This window comes from Petromyzon marinus, chromosome 80 (genome assembly GCF_048934315.1).
Source record: "Petromyzon marinus isolate PM22_M1 ecotype Great Lakes invasive population chromosome 80, UKy_Petmar_22M1.pri1.0, whole genome shotgun sequence".
In the NCBI taxonomy this organism is placed as follows: domain Eukaryota; kingdom Metazoa; phylum Chordata; class Hyperoartia; order Petromyzontiformes; family Petromyzontidae; genus Petromyzon; species Petromyzon marinus.
Window position 1 is genome coordinate 4,480,781 of NC_133746.1, and position 20,416 is coordinate 4,501,196.

Consider the following 20,416-nt stretch of genomic DNA (forward strand, 5'->3'; position numbering starts at 1 on the left):
ACATCAGTCGTACGAAAGAAGAAGACCAAATATGTGCCTCCACACACCCCTTGCAGAGAAAGCTAGTCATTGTTTGGGCTGTTAACCAGCATTGGTTCAAGCACAGTCTGGCTCTGCTGCTGATGAGAAACTAAATGTTGAAACCGGTCTAGAGCTTTGTTTGCGCTGAACCATACAATCCTGTTGAAATTTTTGCATTTCCAGAAGGTAGTGTGGCTGATGGGATGTATAAAAAAAGAAAAACCTTTATTTGTTATGTGGGGAGACAGACTTATGAATAAAGTGTATTGTGTGCTTCATCATCATCCCTATCCATGGGCAGATAGCTCATAGTAGGTATCCACTGCACATTGTTGTCATTTGTTTCCACCTTCCTCTCTGTCTCGCAGTGCCAATAAGCTAAATTAGTGCGACATCTTTCTGGAACCAATCCGTTATATCATCATCAAATCATTCTCTGTTAGGTCTTCCTCTCTTTCCTGTTCCTTACATTTTTCCGAGCAACAACAACAAAAACACATTAAATATTCCTATTGTTGTCCATCCTACATACAGTATAGTATCCAAATAGTGCCAATTTCCTTCTCATTACAGCCTGCATCATCAGGTCTTCTTCTATGCGCAACATTTTTCTTACTTCTATGTTGGTCACTCTATGTTATTTCTGTGGCAATGCCCTTGGGGTAGGGACCGGGAAAAAGGTGGCTGGGCTCACTGCCCCCCTCCTTGCGTAGGGGTCAACGATTGTGAGCGTGGCATTTTTAAGGGAGGTGAAGGTGAGGGGAGGGTACGGGGCACATCACAACTTTTAAAAACCACAATCATTTTACGCCCAATGGTACCATTTTGTTGTAAAACGCCTTGGAATAAGGCGGTATATAAATCCGTATAAGATAATATTGTCTATGCTTCCTGCCACCACCAACACGCACTGACCAGTGTGGTTAAAGTGTGGGCAAATATCCCCCGTGACCTCCACGGTGTGGGGAGGCCCTCATCCAGCATTGGATTGCCAAATGGCTGTAGATACGAACCCGTCCGATGTATTTCCATTCCACGTCGGATGGACATATATTTTCTTGCTTTGCAAACAGATTTGTCCGTCTTTAGGACTTGTATAATTGTGTTTGGCCAGATACACGAACTCGGAGTAATTAGCACTGTAGAAGACAAAGAATAGCAGCAGCATATTACGGTCAATGGCTCAAATGGGTAAGATATACACTTTAAAAAAATGATTTGTATTGAAATATGAAAAAAACATTCACAAGAGGTTTTTTTTTTTGTGTTAGATTGCGTAAATATAAATGCGTTGTTAAACCCGCCACCATCCGAACAGCTAATTAGCAAGACTTGTCACGTAAAAAATTCGTTACACTTACAGCACACCGGTGTGTTGGACATCACATTTATCCCTCTATTTAAGAAGGAAATAAGAGGATTCTATCACAAATCTGGCCATCGCCTAATGATGCTAGTTGTACTTACTGATGAAACGTCGTAATCGAATTGTAAATGTTGTGGATTTACTCTCCAACAATCCAGTGTGCTAGACGAATGTAGTAACATGGAATGTGCCATTGTGGCGCATAGCGCTGGTTGCTGGCACAGAAGGGGATCGGCAGGTGTAGTATCCCTGTCTGCCAGCAGGATTGATGAGCCGGAGAGAGGGACTTGAGGCAAGGGGGGTAGAGGGGTACGTGTGGTAAAGCAGGGGAACTTTCTAGTGGGTTCTAGAAGGGGGGCATGGCCGAAGGCGGGGCGAGGAACCGTCGTGCTGCTGGAGTCTTTGTCATTGTCTTCACCTCCTCGGTGTTGTTGGTCAGGCAGCCTGTTAGCTATCCTGACCATAGTGTAGTTATTCCTTGTACCTGTGAAGGCTATAATAAAAATAGTGCCTCCTACTAGTAGTGTCTCTGAGTGACTCACTACACTAGTAAGGAATTGGCATGCTTTGTTTACGTGACAAACATTACTAATTGGCTGTCTCCGGCACATTTATATATTTATGCCATCGAACCCAAAAACCTCGATGGATAATATTGGTCGCGAAAGCCTACATGTTAAACTGGCCAGCGGTAGTGTAGCGGTTAGTATACTGTATTATAAACCCGGAGACTCGAGTGAGATTCTTGCTCACAGCCAACACCAGTGACGATTATCTGAACCTGTCCTGGACCCCCCCTAGGTCGACTCAGTCTCAAATAAACACTTGGTGCAGTGTGTAAACATCACCGCTAGGGAGACAAAGACGTCCGGGCGTGGTGCTGGCCACCCGTACTGGCCTTCATAGGTGTTTGCTTGCAGCACTTGTCCAAAAAGTATGTTAAGGCTATATGTGGGATCTTTGCATAGTAGTTAGTATGTTCTTCCCTTTTCTACATTGGTTTTCTCGAGGTTCTCCTGTTACCTCCGACAGCTAAAACATACATAGTAATTGGTGTTGGGGAAATATGTCAACGTGGGATCCTCCTTGAAAGTCACCTGACTCAGTGTGGGTAAATTTGTGAATGAATGGTTTTGGTGACCAAGCTGAGAGATCGCCAGGCAATGGCAGCCATCAATATTCTGTCATGAGACCTCCTTTGCCAGTAGCAAAATATCAGAATTGTTTTTTTTACCCTTTTTATCTGGCAACAAAACTGATACCTTTTTTTTTACAAGGGATCATGTTTGCATTAACCACAATACCTGCGGTCAAAAACCTATTCTTATATTTTGCTACTGGCAAAGGAGGTCTCATGATGTACATGCTTACTCTGAGCTCTCAATACTCTGATGGTGCGTTGTCTTTGAGTTGTGCGCCTTTTGGCGTCATCTGGTCCAACACCATGTGAGACAAGAAAAGCTGTCTAGGGTGTGGACCAATCAATTTAATCAGAGTTCTTTTTTGTTTGCATTTTGACTGCAGGTATTGTGGTTAATGCACACATGATCCCTTGTAAAAAAAACGGTATCAGTTTTAAATTTTGATTTAAAGCTTTTGCGACTGCAGTAATTCATATTCTTAGCTCTTTCGGTAAAGCCACGTTGAAAGGAAACAATAAAATATATATTTATAATTTTATTGTTTCCCTTCAACGTGGCGGTATCAGTTTTGTTTCCAGATAAAAAGGGTAAAAAACCTATTATTAATATTCTGGTCAAGCTAACTAATCAGCTAGTCCATGGGCAACTCTGTCAAACTCCTCTGATAAGCACGGTTGGCTACATATGGTGAGAATGAAGTTCAAATACATACGTACAATCACAGCACCAATGTTTGTGTGCTGAAAATATGGAATGAGACACTCACTATATGCAATGGGCTGCAGTCATCACCCATTCGCTGTTGATGAGGATGCCTCCGCAACTGTAGTTTGAAGCATTGGAACCAGCTTGATTGGAATACGATAACAGCAGGATCTGTGATGATATCATAGCATTACAAGAACATTTTATATCACAAAGGTAGAGATTGCAAACCACGGCATTCTTTGCATATCAATATTATACTGAGTGCAGGAATCCTCGCCAACCGCGGACTTTCCAACCACGGTTTTATGTATACGCGGTGTATTATTTGTATGCCAATTTAACAACCGCGGCCTGGGAATCTGAGTATCCACGAGTAATGACGGTTTTAACGAATTCGCGTGAACGTGTGTTACGTTATTGCATTACTGCATGACATTTTATTGCGTGATGTAATTAAAGACGTTTTGTACCGATACAGTTATTTTTGTTTTGCTTCCGATTCTGGGAAAGGGTTAATTTTGCACTTAATCACCGACCCGGAGCGTGCAACGTGCAGTAAAGGTGAGAGAGTGTTGCGTCTGTGGTCCGGAGGAAAAGGGGGAGTGTGGGCTGAGCTCCTCCTTCGTCTAACCAGCTCTTCCCCCATCATCTTATTGTCAGCATCGTCGTGAATTTTAAAGTTATGTAAAATGAATATAATGTTTATGTTGCATTGGGTTATAGTGTAATGTACTGTTTTCGGTGTTAAGTTAATAAACAGGAAACTTACATAAGCTATGACGAGTCTGACCGTGGCCGTGGTTCCCCAAACCCCCTGCTTCCCATAGGCCCTGTACTTTACCAACCGCGGTTTTGCCTACCGCGGCCTTTTCCAGGAACCTAACCCCCGCGGTTGGCGAGAGATTGCTGTACATAATTTGTTTTCATTCTCTACATTTACCTATTTTACATTCGAAATACTTCCTGTTTAATGTTTGGATTGATAAAGGGTAACATAAAACTACATAAATGGGGGTCAATTACGAACGAGAAACCAAACCCTCGTTTTCTCATTTGCCTTTGAGTTTGCGGAACATGGATGTTACAGATTTCGGCTATTTAAAGAATGTAACCCCGTGATGGGCAAGGGTATGCTGTATAAGGTAGTCAAGCAATGTTCGAAATGCTAGGTCTTCAAGAACTTGTCTAGATGTTCCTCAAAAGAAAGAGACTATTTAATTAACACCCCGAGATGTGTAATACTGTACCATACATTGGCTATCGATCACCAGGTGTCCTGTCAGCTAAATTTGTTAAGTTGGTCGACAGAGCCAACAAAGACTTCAGTTCATTCAGCTGAAGACAATTCTGCAGCATTCAAAATTATATGAATGACACTGATGATAAAAGTACAGATGATGTTACAGAAGCAAAGTGAGATCTCAGCTGAACATACATTTGGATGTCGTCCCCATAACAGTGCTAACACAGGTCTCAGAAATTAAAAGAGATGCTCCAACTGGAGCGATGTATATGCTGAACAAGATGATTCTGAGCACAGACCCTTGAGTAACCCCAAATGACACCTGGTGGACAGAGGACATAAAGCTACCAAAGATGACATACTATACACACGGTTGGTAAAATAAGATCGAAACCACTACAGGACAACCCCTTCTATGTCCATTATATGTTCCAGCTGCTCAAAAAGAACGGCATGAACAATCAAATCAAAGGCAGCACCAAGACCAAGAAGGACACCAGCACTGGGAAAACCCGGGACTGCATAAATCAATGGGTCGCTTACCACCCTACCAAAGCAGTCTCTGTACTAAACCGTAATATATCATTATAAGAATGTATATTCATTGATAAAATAAAATAACAATAAAATTCTCACGACGTTTCGGCCATTATAAGAATGTATATTCATTGATAAAATAAAATAACAATAAAATTCTCACGACGTTTCGGCCACAACACAAGCGGCCTTCATCAGGTGAAGGGACGAGACTGTCTGGAGGACAGCGCTGGAGCAAACAAAGCCACGTTCAGATCGCGACCTTTAAGCTGTGTGAGAAGAAACAAAGCGCCTTGACAAAGGAATTAGCATAGAATTTAGCATTGAAATAGCTGAGTGATTAGCTTGTGACTGGTCACAGAAATGGCTATGTTAAAGTCAAAGCATACACATCCACAGAGGCACCCCTTGACAAAGGAATTAGCATAGAATTTAGCATTGAAATAGCTGAGTGATTAGCTTGTGACTGGTCACAGAAATGGCTATGTTAAAGTCAAAGCATACACATTTACAGAGGCAACTAGTACAAATCAAACAGGAGAATTTAGCATTGAAATAACTAGGAGAATTTTGCATTGAAATAACTGAGTGATTAGCTTGTGACTGGTCACAGAAATGGCTATTTTAAAGTCAAAGCCTACACATCTGAGCTATTCACAGTAACTGGGTATACACTACACTATATAATGAATACTACATAGTGAACCCAATAAAAAACTAAAATATAACTTACCTCAATGTTATAAAAAACTCTATATATTCTCCAATCAGCTAAGCTACCATCAATAAGTCGTTATATATCACAATGGCGAAAAAATGGGTGGATTCTTACCCTCAACTTTAGCAATGCTAAATTCTATGCTAATTCCTTTGTCAAGGCGCTTTGTTTCTTCTCACACAGCTTAAAGGTTGCGATCTGAACGTGGCTTTGTTCGCTCCAGCGCTGTCCTCCAGACAGTCTCGTCCCTTCACCTGATGAAGGCCGCTTGTGTTGTGGCCGAAACGTCGTGAGAATTTTATCGTGTTATTTTACTTTATCAATTTATTATTTTATTCTCATTCTACATGACTTTACCGAAAGAACCAAAGAAGGCAATGAAACTGGATTTTCTTTGAAGAAAATAGCACGATCTTCGGGTTTTTTGAGAAATTAGGAGCATATTCTTAGCTCTTTCGGTAAAGTCACGTTGAAGGGAAACAATAAAATAATAAAATATATATAAAACAATAACAAATTCTCACGACGTTTCGAACATAACACAAACGGTCGTCATCAGGTGTGTCGGTTTGCATAAATGTATTTATTTTTAAATGGTGTATTTATTTATTTATTTAAAAAACGTCAGCGCCACGCGCAGCGATTTGGCAGTTTATTTAGAAGGACTAGTCCATCTATGTTCTGAAAAGAGGAGGGGGGAGACGAAAAATTAATGTATGCTGTCTGAAAGCCACTGTAAGCATGAACAATCAATTAAGACCTGAAATGGTTTATCAAATCTTTCCAATGATTGCTAAGCCAGAATCCATCTTCTCGGTTGAAATTGTCTCTGTGCTTGTATATGTGGATAGCCTCATGAACGAATCTCTCATGGTAGCCAGATGGCTTACAAATAACCTTTGTCTTGGAAAAGTCAATGTCATGTGAGCCTACTAAATTATAACAATGATCTGCCATGGCCGAGATCACGGATTTTATGTAATGTGTTGAAACGGACCTGGATCTTGTGTTTGTTCAAGATTTTGGAGATCTTTTTTGTGATCCCCGCAATGTAGGGTAAAGTGATGGTTTTGAAAGGCTCCTCAAGAGGGTCCTTCTTCATGGTTTGAGTGATAGCTTTGCGGATTGTATAGTCGGAGTAACCATTAGCCTTAAGAGCTTGGTGTACGTGCTTGAGTTCACTGCCTATGTGTTCCTGGTCAGATATGCATTGGGCTCTATGATACAGAGTCTTGATGAGAGAATTCTTCTGTGATAGATGGTGGTGGGAATCCGGTTTCAGATAAGCATCCGTATGGGTAGCTTTCCTGTAGACAGAGTGGCTCATTGAACCATCAGGTCTCTTTTTAATTAGGACATCCAGAAAAGGTAGCTTGCCATCTTTTTCGACTTCCATGGTAAATCTGATGGCTGGGTGTATGGAATTGATGTGGTCGAAGAATTGGTCTAGAGCAGGCCGGCTATGTGGTCAGATGACAAAAGTGTCATCCACATACCTCTTCCATAAGGTTGGGCGCAGAGTGGCAGTCTGGATGGTGTCTGTCTCAAATTTCTCCATGAAAATGTTAGCTATAACCGGAGATAGGGGGGAGCCCATTGGGGTGCCCTCAGTTTGTTTGTAGAAAGTTCCATTCCAAGTGAAGTATGTATTGGTTAAACAGTGTCTCACCAGGGGGGGTACCTCAGTGTTTAGTCCTTGATGAACCAAGCCTTCAATGATTGCGATGGTGTCAGGTACAGGAACCTTGGTGAATAAGGAAACTACATCAAAACTGACAAGCAGGTCGTCTGGGGACAGGGAAATACCCTTGATTGTCGATACCAGGTGAGTAGAATTTTGTACCGCAGAGGTGGTTTTTCCAGTGAAAGGACGCAGGATTTCAGACAAAAAACGAGCCAGTTTGTAGGTGGGGGAGTTGATAGTAGAGACGATGGGACGAAGGGGTGTATCTACTTTATGTATTTTTGGTAAGCCGTATAATCTTGGTGGCCTGGCAGCAGAAGGTTTCAACGAAAACTGTTTAGATTGATCAATTAATGCGGTTGAATCAGAAATTATTTTGTTGGTTTGTGTGACGAGGCTGTTGGTGGGATCTCTTTTTATTTTTGTATAACTACCATTGTTGAGTAATTCTTTAATTTTGTTGTTGTATTCTATTTTATCCATGATGACAGTAGCATTGCCCTTGTCAGCTGAGAGGACTACAATATCATCCCTCTTTTTTAATTTATATAATTCAAAACACATCAATTCCATACACCCAGCCATCAGATTTACCATGGAAGTCGAAAAAGATGGCAAGCTACCTTTTTTGGATGTCCTAATTAAAAAGAGACCTGATGGTTCAATGAGCCACTCTGTCTACAGGAAAGCTACCCATACGGATGCTTATCTGAAACCGGATTCCCACCACCAACCATCACAGAAGAATTCTCTCATCAAGACTCTGTATCATAGAGCCCAATGCATATCCGACCAGGAACACATAGGCAGTGAACTCAAGCACGTACACCAAGCTCTTAAGGCTAATGGTTACTCTGACTATACAATCCGCAAAGCTATCACTCAAACCATGAAGAAGGACCCTCTTGAGGAGCCTTTCAAAACCATCACTTTACCCTACATTGCGGGGATCACAAAAAAGATCTCCAAAATCTTGAATAAACACAAGATCCAGGTCCGTTTCAACACATTACATAAAATCCGTGATCTGGTTCCGTCTGTAAAAGATGTGATTCCGGACATACAGTACCCTGGTGTCTATAAACTAAGTTGCCTCTGTGGTAGTAGTTACATTGGAGAAACCAAACGCCATGTCTCGGACCGCATTCGTGAACACAAAGCAGACCTTAAACACGGTAGGACCAACACCTCGGCCGTGGCAGATCATTGTTATAATTCAGTAGGCTCACATGACATTGACTTTTCCAAGACAAAGGTTCTTTGTAAGCCATCTGGCTACCATGAGAGATTCGTTCATGAGGCTATCCACATATACAAGCACAGAGACAATTTCAACCGAGAAGATGGATTCTGGCTTAGCAATCATTGGAAAGATTTGATAAACCATTTCAGGTCTTAATTGATTGTTCACGCTTACAGTGGCTTTCAGACAGCATACATTCATTTTTCGTCTCCCCCCTCCTCTTTTCAGAACATAGATGGACTAGTGCTTCTAAATAAATTGCCAAATCACTGCGCGTGACGCTAACGTTTTTAATAAATAAATAAATACACCGTTTAAAAATAAATAAATTTATGCAAACCGACACACCTGATGACGACCGTTTGTGTTATGGTCGAAACGTCGTGAGAATTTTTTATTTTTTATATATATTTTATTATCGTATTGTTTCCCTTCAACGTGACTTCATCGAAAGAGCTAAGAATATGAATTACTGCAGTCACGAAAGCTTTAAATCAAAAATTAGGAGCAATTTTATTGATGACAATATATGAGTCAAAATCATGTTGAAGATTATGTTTGACTTTGTTTGGAGATTTAGCTGATACCATCATGACAGTGTTATCAGTAAAGCAAGTTAATTTGAGTGCTTTAAGTATGGGATGTAAGTCGTGGAATTGTGCACAGCAATAGTGGCCTTTATCCAAGTTACTGAAGAGAAAATGCAATACATAGATCATTGTTGTGGTGGTGTAGTAATCCTCTCAAAAACCAGACTGTTTACTGCACAGGAGATTGTTCATTTTTAAATATAAGTTTATTTGTGATTTAAGTAATATTCCGAATATTTTAGTAACTGGTGAAAGGCCATGCTAGGGAGCATAAAAGAGAAGTCCCAAAAGCAATCGCAGCTGTCTGCTGGAATGGAACCCTTGGTTCTACGTATCATTGGTTATTCAGTATTCGGTCGTTACGCTCGGCATCGTGGATCAGGCAGTGCATTGCTGACCTGTCCCGGTTATGTAGTTACCCTTTTGGGGTCTAGTTAAACAGTGTAAGTTTACGTAGTTACCCTGTTGGGTTGTGAGAATAAACGTGTTGCTTCCAACTTCAAGTGTGTGCCTCCGTGGAACCCACTACACATATACCAGCAGACTTCGCCGAATGGGGATCGGGTGGGGGTGGTGGTTACCTTCCTGGAAAATATCGTGTTTGGGCAAAACCGCGTTCGACAAATTATAGACCCTACTTGAAAAATAGGGTTGCATTCTTGGCTCCGAAATTATAACCCCTTTCCTCTTTCAGTAACTAATTCTACAATAGACGCTCGATTATCCATGTGTGATTCATCCAATTTGCGGATTAACTGTGCACTTGAGATTTTTACATACTTGTATAAATGATGGATTATCACTCAACCCCAAATTAATAATCTAAAAACAGTTATACATTTTTATTCTTGGGAATGTTTTTTACAAGTTGCATGCTTGAAACGAACAAATATGTTACTCCGGTTAATCCAATATCCACGTAATCCCCTCTACAGTACAGAAGTTGCATATATTTATAACAGTGGGCAGAGTTCAATTGAGTGGATAGCAGCATTGCCACACATTGGTGTGGCAATGCTGCTATCCACTGAGTGGGCCGAGTCTTCTGCGCGGTAGCAGAAGTTATAACTGAGCATGACCAGTTGATCATAAGTATTTGTTCTAAATAGAAAGAGAAAGAATCTAAATTGTCAGTTGTGCTTAATTTTGAATGGTTTATCCAATCATTTATTTAGTGAGTTTTAATTTATACATTTATTTCCTGTTTTTTGGTATCGAGATCTGCAGTAAATTTATATTTTTGGGTGATCTGCGATTTTGACTTGTCCTTGGCCGTCCTCCCCGTCATTAGCATTCATAATTGAATATACTGTATATAATTTCTGCCATGTTATTGTACTAAAGATGTTGAGTCGCGTTCCATTTTTTTTGCGTGTGCATAATCTTTTTTTTTATATCACCTCCGCACAACACCCCCGTGTCCATCATGGGACCTCCTTTGCCAGTATCAAAATATAACAATAGGTTTTACAAACCAAACTGAAACCATTTGCAAGGAATCATGCCTGCATTAACTACATATACCTGTGGTGGACATGGTAGTATATGCAGCACAAAAAGCGACCAGCTCACCAAGAGCTCTTAATATATTGATAGTGCATTCTCTTTGTAATGTTCGCCTTTTGGCGTCCTCTGGTCTAACATTTTTTGAGAAAGTCAGCTGTCTCTGGTGTGGACCAATACGTTTAAAAGACAATGCATATACTACCAGAGCATGTTTTTGAGGCTATCCACATATACAAACACAGAGACAATTTCAACCGAGAAGATGGATTCTGGCTTAGCAATCATTGCAAGGATTTGATAAACCATTTCAGGTCTTAATTGATTGTGTTCACGCTTACAATGACGTTCAGACCGCATTCCATTCTCTTCCTCTCCCCCCTCCTCTTTCCCGAACATAGATTGACTCGTCCATCTAAATAATTGCCAAATCGCTGTCCGTGGTGTGAACGTTAAGAAAAAAACGCCACTTTTTTCAAATTTTCTTGCTCTGGTTTTCACACCTGATGATGATTGCTTGTGTTGCAGTCGAAACATCGTGATAATTTTGTTGTTTTATTTTTTTGTTTTTATTGTGACTTTACCGAAAGAACCAAGAATATCTTAACACCTGCTTAATTGCCAGAAAGGGTAAAACCTATTCTTACCTCCGTGTTCATTACTCTTCATGCACAGCGGCACTCAAGTCCGACACTCGCCTTCAACACTGCCACTTGAACGTTAATGATCCGCTACCTAGTTGTCAGTATGACTGACGTCAATGGAGTGGTCAGATGGATCTATGCGGCAAAATGTGCAAACATTTGCATTGTGCGTCCATTTAGTGTCCTTCAATGAGTGGACAGCTAGGAGAGATGCATGCAGTAATGCGGACAATTACGATGTCCCATTGTGCGTGTTGAGTGTACTACAGTATCACACACACAAAAAACATATATACGACATTATACTCTGGTATATAAATCGTTATCGCAGTCTATTCATTCGTACCTTGCAACGAATGCAGCACTCTCACGACACTACTTTTCGATGCGGAGATGAGGATGTTAGCAGCATGAAACCGCATAGAGTGGAAACATGTATAACTAAAACGATATTTTATTATACCAGGTACAGCCCACTGAGCTGTATATCTCTTTTTAAGAAGCGATCTGGCCACAAATGATAGCTCAACGAAGTGGGTTATCACGAGGAAATGTATCACAGTGAAATACTTTAAACTTTCTTAATGTGGAGGGAAAAACTGGAGTACCCGGAAAAAATCCACGTGTCCTCGGTGAGTAAAAGAACACGCAAACTCCAAAGATACAGAAAACAGACCTCGTTCGGCAAATCCGCGTTGGGAAAAGTTGTCCTGTATTGCCTTGAGAAGAGGCGATAGGTCATTTTTATTGAGAAGAGACCTCAGAGAGCTGCATTCTAATTAAATGATTCTTTCTTAGATATATTAATGACAGACAAATTGCATCGTTATCACCATCACATGAGAGACGACAGATGGGGTTTGGGGAGCCGCTCTCACCTGCCAGGGCCAGCTGTTGGGTGTTGCCTCCTCGCCATTGACGATGCGACTCTGCTGGGGGTTGACTTTGATTGCTCGATGTTTGTCGTCAAGCAGTAATGTGGTTCCTTCGTCATCCTGGGCTATGATGAGACCTGGGACACAGACACAACAGCGTGATATTGTTCATAACTAAATTATGAACGGAACTTTTATTTACCAGGTGAAGCTAACTGGACTATTAGCTATTTCTCAGAAGCGAATAGGCCAATAATGATAGCTCAACAAAGTGGATTATTACGTGAAAATTTACAGCAGCAATTTACTCTAAATGCACGTTTCTAAATGTGGAGGGAAACACCTGTTTACCCGAATAAAAATGGACATGGAGAACATGCAATCTCAAAATATACAGACGTCAGGGTCAGGATCGAACTCACAACCTCCTGCATACCAGGCGAGGGAGATAACATCCCGTCACTGCGGCACTCCAACTCAGGATTTAAATGCGCGTATTCACTAAGAGATAGACCGAGGGTGCAAATGATTCAGAGAAGCTTTCAAAGGACCTACCAGTGGAATTTCCAAATGGTATAGACACAATGGGAGGCTAATGGATGCCCAGGTGTGGTGAAGGGGTCACTTCCTATTGGTCATTCATGTTATGTATACTGATGATCTGGTGATTTCTGCCCACTGAGAAGTTGGAAACGGTATTGGACCTTACCATCAGCATCACAAAAACAAAGCATTTGCCTGGCTATTTTATGTCATTAAATGCTCCCCTCCCTCTACTGGCCTTGGTTGATGGGCAGTTGTGGAGAGGGTGGAGAGGTTTCCGTACCTGGGAAATGTACTCATGAGCAGCTCTGATTTGGCAGCACGTCAAGGAACATTAATTTGTTTAATTCAGGATTCAACATTTCAGCATCAAGAACAAAGCCCAGGAATCGTGTTCGTGTTGTGTCCCATAAAAGGCTCCGAGTAGCAACGTGTGTCGCCATCATTACACATCTATACTACTCTGAGTATAACTGCTATCTGTTACACGTATACCACTGAGTAGGACTGCTGCCTGTTACACGTGTAGTGACATAGAATGAGGCACTAGAGCGCGTAGCACTGGGGACTGGTAGATAATGGGATTGGGGGTAGCAGCCCGTTATACCAGTTGGACCCGTGGGTGAAGCCAAGAGCCTTCTGGGGGATCCAGAAGGGTGCATGGCCGAGGGTGGAGCCTGGCCTTGCTGGGGAGGATAAAAGGCGAGCTCCGGCTCACAGTATGGGCTTCTGCCATCTGGAGTGGAACTCGTCGTGCTGCCATCATCATGGTCTTCGCCTCTTCAAGCTGTGGGTCTGGAAGTTGTGAAGGCCTGAATAAACAAAAGAGATTGCCTCCTACTAGTGTATCTGAATTAGTACACTACATTTGGTGTCAGAAGTGTTAACGAGCGAAGAGGGCGACGGCGAGGAGGGTTCCCGGGCAGCCCCAGCAGCCGGGACCCCAGTGGGGGTTCCTGCAGAGGCAGTCCCAGTGGGGCAGTGGGTGAAGGACGACAATCCCGTGCCACCGCCGGCTGAAGAAAGGCTGCAGGCACTGAGCGCACGCATCATGGAGCTGCCCGCCTCCAGAGATGGCGCTGGTGGAGCAGCTGGGTAAGGAAGAGAAGAATAGGGGGATGCGACTCGGGGGCAGCGAACGGGCGACTCCGCCATCACTGCCATCAATGGGTGAAAATCGAGTCCTGCCGAATTTAACCTGCCGCCAATAGCTCATCCAGGGGAACCTTACATCGCGTAGTGGCTGCCGTTTATCAAAAAAATTTGGCTGCAGGGGGTGATTGGGCGGCTATCTGGCGGCGTTTTGCCGCTACTTGCTAGCCCACGGGGTAGTCCGATGCAGAGGCTCCATGTGCTCTTCCCACCGCAATGGACGACGATGTTTTGGCGGCGTTTTTTGCCATTCCCCAGGTGGACAGGGCGACGCTGCAGAAAGCATATGCCCAGTTGGCGGCGATTTTTGACCTGCCATCCAATGCGCGGTGGAAATTCGTGATGCGGCATCAGGGGGAGACCGAGATGCCCCTCGCCTTCCACAGGGCACTAATGTCGCTGGCCCAGGCTGTGTACCCAAAGATTGAGCAGGCGGGACTGGATTCTCTGGCGCTAGAGAAATCGTTGCCATTGGTTCAGCAAATGAGCGTTTTTTTGCGTGCCAAAGAGGAAGACGACCTGTCCTCAATTCAGGTAGCCCTATGCATCCAGGCCCACTGTACCTGCGACGGCATACCGGGGTGGCCGCCTGGGCTGGATTCCCGGGAGAAGAGGGCGACCAGGAGCATTGAGGATCTTCTCAGGTCTGCGTGTCGGGGAGTTGTAGCCAACGCGGGAGAGTCGGCGCGAGACGACAACGGGACCAGCGGTGGGGGGAACTTCCCTCCACCATGGCACGGCCCCGTTACCTGTTTCAGGTGTGGCCTACCAGGCCACATCTCCAGGCGCTGCCATGCTGACTTGGGGCAGTTTTTCCCAGCTTTGCAGTCCTCTGTCCTACCAGCCTCCACTCCTCTGGGCCCAAAGGCAGGTCGTGATACATCACATCATGGCCGACACCAGCCACCTTCATTGCAGTCGGTGTCGGGTGCACACGCTATCCTCCAGAATCGAGATACGGGGTGCGAAGAGGGTTCCTCAGTGCATGATAGTTGGCCGTGGGGGTCCGGGCAATGGACCGCACTGGCACCCCGTCTCATGGTGGCGGGAGCAGTATCATCCAGGGTAAGTAGATTTGTGCAGGGTGTTGAGGTGTGGGTGCTCATAGATAGGGGAGCATCCGCCACCATAATTTCCGGGATTGATCTTAGGACTTTGCCACTGATGGTGGGTTGCCTTAGTCCTGTGGGAAGTCCGTGTGTTGCCACTAATTGCCGGAGTGTAGGTATTGTGGGACAAATTGTGGCATTGATACAGGTTGGTGATGTTGAATGGACGGGCCTGTGTGTTGGTTTCGAGTTCATTGGCGGTGCCTTGTTTATTGGGGACTGATTTTTTTAAGAGGATGCCCCTCTGGATTTTGATTGACCCGGGTTGTGTTGAGCTACCGTTGGGGCATCGGTTGAGATTTGTGGAGTCCCCTACTGGGTTGTGTATGGCTAATGCTGTGGTTCGGGCCCTAGTGCGTGACAGTGTTATGGTTCTCCCGTGTGCACAGATGCTCGTACCCTTGAGGCTGGAGAAGCGTCTCGACCGGAAAATTATGTGGGTGGGGTTCTTTTAACCCCTTCGAATAGAGTGGTTCGTGGTCTCACTTTAATAGGGGCCCATACGATAGTGAGGGGGGATCAAGAGCCCTTCCTGTAAGTATTAAATATGGGGCTAGGTACCGCGGTAATACAGGCGGTTTGGTGTTGGCCCACGTGACGGCTACGTGTTGTGGAGAAACAGATGATGTAACCAATCGGGTCGTGGCCATGGTTGAATGGGAAGTGGTGGCTGATGGCTCATGGATGGATCCGTTCTGTGTGGGTAATCTGTATTTGTCGTGGGAGCAGAGGGGCGATTTGCGGGCATTGCTTTAGGAATTCTCCGATGTATTTAGTAAAGGTAAATTCGATCTTGGCCGCACGTCCCTGATGCATCACAATATTTATATGGGTAGCGCCGCTCCCATTAATCAGAACTCATTTCGGTTTAGTCCGAATGAGAAGGACCACGTTGGTCAGACGGTTGAGGAAATGTTGGCTGCTGATATAATCTCCCCATCAACCAGTCCGTGGGCTGCTCCCATTGTCCTGGTTCAAAATAAGGAAGGGAGTTTGCGTTTTTGTGTGGATTTTCAGATATTCAATAAATACTCCATGGTGGACACGTATCCGCTTCCATGGATGGACGATTCGTTGGATACCCTGCCGGGGGCTCCGTTTTTCACCCTGGATCTACTATCGGGGGTTTGGCAGTTACCCCTGGATGAAAGTTCCAAACCTAAAACTGCATTCCGGACACCGCAAGGGCTGTTTCAATTTAATGTGCTTCCATTGGGGTTTCACTCAGCTCCGGCCAGGTTCCACCGACTTATGAAGTTGGTACTGTCGGGGCTCCAATGGGAGTCATGTCTGATCTATTTGGATGACGTTATTGTCTTTGGACGTACGTTCCAGGAACATCTGCAGTGGTTTCATGTGGTTTTTATTAAAATTCGGGTGGCTATTTTGAAATTCAAGCCACAGAAATGTTACCTCTTGCAAAAGTAAATTTACTACCTGGGCCACATTGGTAGCGAGTCTAGGATCACCACGGACCCGGCAAAGACTGCGTGCATGCGTGAGTGGCCGACCGCCACGTCGGTGGGTAAGGTCCGCAGTTTTGTTGGGTTCGTGTCATATTACCACCTCTTCGTGCCCGGGTTTGCGACGATCACGAAGCCACTCCACGCTCTCATGGTGAAAGGCCAGAGATTTCAGTGGGGGAAGGAGGAGGAGGCCGCATTTGTTAAGCTGCACGACGGCCTCGTGAATGCACACCCCCCTTCAGTACCTTGATTTCTCCTTTCCGTTTATGTTGGATATGGACGCCAGTGATACCGGGATCGGCTCTGTGTTGTCACATGTGGAGAACGGGGGTGGAGAGCATGGTCACTTACAGTAACCAAGTACTGTCCCCCACAGAGCAGCGCTATTGTGTTACGTGCCGCGAGTTATTGGCTATCGTAAACTTTGTGCAGCGGTCCTGATAGGCAGTTCATGGTACGCACAAATCAGGCAGCTTTTCAATACGCACTACGCGTTGACCAGCCATCCGCGCAACTCTCACGATGGTTAGAAATCCAGCAAGATTATTCGTTCGTAGTCACCTATAGGAAAAGGTTACGCCACTGTAATGCGGACACTCTGGGATGGTGAACACCGAAGAGCCAGTGCTCGTGTTTGATGGGCGCCGGCCATTATTAGCAGGTGGATGCGGAGGAGCCGGGCGCCATTGTAGCATCAGTGGATGCTCCGCCACCCGTACCAGGGGTGGCGCGTGATAATACTATTGGTCTTGCACATGAGGAATGGGGGCCCCTCCAGGTGGAGGACGCCTCCTTACTGAAAATACGGCGCCACGTTGGTGCGCCAAGTGACAAGAAGGATCCAGGGAATATGTCCCGCGTGATCCTCCGAGATGGGCTACTGATGCTTTGGGATACAGAGGTACTGTATCTTGGTGCCAACTGCTCTGTAGGGTAGAATAACGAGAGCTACCCATGTGTGATTGATGCTCCTAGGGGTGCAGAAAACGTTATCTACGTTGAAGCGTGACTTATTTTGGCTCGGGATGTCGCAAGACATTCACAACATGCTTAAGGGATGTGTGGAATGTGCCCATCGGAAGCCCCTGCCGAGACTGACCCGACCACCACTGCAGTCTATTGGGATGTCCCGCGTAAATGAGCTCATTGCCCTCGACATCCTCGGGACATTTCCCACCACTTCGAGGGGAAATAGATTCTTGCAGGTAGGGGTAGAATACCTGTCATGGTGGCCAGTGGCATGGGCCCTGCCAGATCAGTCGGCGACGTCTACTATGGATACTTTCCTGCATGGGTATTTATTAGATAAAGGGGCCCCCGGAACATCTCCTTACGTACCAAGGTCGACATTTTTCATCAACATTGTTGCAAGAGGTATGTGATTTGTTGGGTTCAAATAAAATTCAAACTTCACCCTACCATCCCCAAACTGACGTTTACATAGGACTCTTATGTCCATGTTGTGCCAACAAGGCAACGAGTCTGATTGGGACCTACACGTTCCAGGTGTTCTTGCGGCATATAGGATGGCCTCTCATGCCTCTACCGGATTCTCCCCATTTTTTGTATATATGGGAGAGAATGCGACCCCTCATGGAAACCCAGTTAAATATTGAGATAAGCAAGAGGAAAGCTACTGTGCCGGGACTTATGAGCCTCACCCTTAAGTGGTTGACGGAAGCACGGGAAGCATCCCAGGGCAATTTGCCCAAGCAGCAGGCTGCGAATTAAAAACTGGCTGGGCTTAAGGAATCCAGAAAACCGTGGAAACCTGGGGAGAGGGCGTGGCTGCATTGCCCCTAGGTGCCTCTGGGCACGTCTCCTAAATTACTTAGGCCATGGCAGGGCCCGGTGGAGGTAATTGAGGTTAGGAGAGTGCAGTGTGTGTGGATCCAGGTTGGTCGCAGGCGTTGGCATGTGCACCCGTCATTACTGAAACCCTATTTTCCACCTTATGAGGTCGTTTCATCTCCACCATCTGATGGCCAGGTGTTTAATGTGTCCGACGGAACCGGACGTACGATTACGGAGGTTGCGCCTCAGAGAGACTCTGTTTCTTCATTTGCAGGACCCCAGGGATTGACGCCTATGGAACCGCCAGCGGTGCAGCCCACAGGCGGACAGGGGTGGACGGTATTTTCCTTATTTTCCTCCATCTTCATCCGTTGAGCCATCGTCAAATCACCTCCGGGCTCCCCGGAGGACCCATTACGGGCCCATACGAGGGGCCGGCAATAAGGACCCGTTCCAAGATGGTTCAGTTCAGATGACCGCCCCTGCTTATTGTTTAGTTGCTATATATTTGGGGGCTGGATTGTTGCCATGTGTTGAAAATGTTACATGGGTATTGTTGCGTTCGTTGTCCCACTACTCAACAAATGAAAGTCAGTCGGGGCAGCAGTTTTTTTCACGGGGGGGGGGGTGATTTTGTGACGTAAAATGAGTCACGGGAGCACGTAGTGCTGAGGTCTGGTAGACAATGGATTGGGGGTAGCAGCCCGTTCTACCAGTTGGACCCGTTGGTGAAGCCCAGAGCCTTCTGGGGGATCCAGAAGGGTGCGTGGCCGAGGGTGGAGCCTGGTCACGCTGGGGAGGATAAAAGGCGAGCTCCGACTCACAGTCGGGGCTGCTGCCATCTGGAGTGGAACTCGTCGTGCTACCGTCGTCATGGTCTTTGCGTGGGTCTGGAAGCATGTTGGGTGTCCTGATCTGGTATGTAGTTATCCCCTATGGCTGTGAAGACGGAATAAACAAGAGAGAGTGCCTCCTACTAGTGTCTCTGAATTAGTACACTACACACGTATACCACTCTGAGTATAACTGCTATCTGTTACACGTATACCATTCTGAGCAGAACAGCTATATGTGCCACATATATTACTGAGTAGAATGGTTATCTGTTACACACGTACCACTCGACTGAATTTAGATTTTTTTCCAGTGGCTAAAACCTTTTAGTTCCCCTTTCTTGAAATGCATTCTCACATTGCTTACACTCTGTACAACCTCGTCACGGCTGGGTGTTAGAACCACTTTCTTCTGTGTTTTGAGAGATGTCAAAAGAGTCACACAAAAATCATAACTCAATAAAAGTCAACGTTGGCCCAGGCATTTGTAAACACACCTGTGGAGTAGCTAGATTTGTGATGTGACGTATTTGCCTGATTTTGCCATACAATCTCATTCACTCATTTGGTCTGTCCAAAAAACAAATAGGCCAGTGAGGAAGAATTTTTGGGGCTGCCGAAGGCGTGCGACTTGGCATGGGCCGTCCCCCCACCAAAGGCGCGTGAGTTGGTATGGTCGTACACGCGTCATAATTAAATAAATAAAAGGGAAGTGCCCAAAAATAGCACTAAATCGCTAATTAAACTAATTTAAAGTTGAGGAATGTGAAAAACGAATAGCGCTTACTCACGCGGGGCTTGCGGCGTGGTACCTGGCTATTGTTTTTTTTACGTAAACCCCACCATTGGAGAGGCAAGCGCGCGACTGCGCACAAACCCCGCCACAAACCCACACACAAACTCTGCCACAAACCCACACACAACTTTTGACTTATATATAGATATAGATTTTTTTTCGCATGTTATTAAAGTGCATTTAGCCATGCGAGAACTCACAGACCAAGGTAGAGTGTCAGACTCCACCTAATCGAAATTTGACGACATACATTTTGACTTAGGGCATCACTAAGACCCGGATTGGGAGCACAGCAGATCCAACCTCGTCTCCCACCACTGCCGTGTAGCAGTACAGTAGAATGCACACGTGAGTACAGTACATAATACTAATATAATATATTTTGAATTCATGAAATCATATTGATCATCTTAATTATTAATATCAAGCTCTTGAATATTGATCATATG

General features: G+C 44.8%; 1 protein-coding gene across 1 annotated transcript in view; it reads right to left on the reverse strand.

The window, feature by feature from the left end:
- Positions 1 to 20,416, reverse strand: part of LOC116958580 (elastase-1-like) — a 54,905-nt gene that overhangs the window by 24,140 nt on the left and 10,349 nt on the right. The window contains exons 2-4 of the mRNA XM_032981296.2: positions 12,278 to 12,411; positions 3,296 to 3,405; positions 1,035 to 1,160 (exon numbers count right to left, since the gene is read on the reverse strand). Of these exons, the coding sequence (XP_032837187.2) occupies positions 1,035 to 1,160; positions 3,296 to 3,405; positions 12,278 to 12,411 (370 nt within the window). The remainder of the gene's footprint in view (positions 1 to 1,034; positions 1,161 to 3,295; positions 3,406 to 12,277; positions 12,412 to 20,416) is intronic.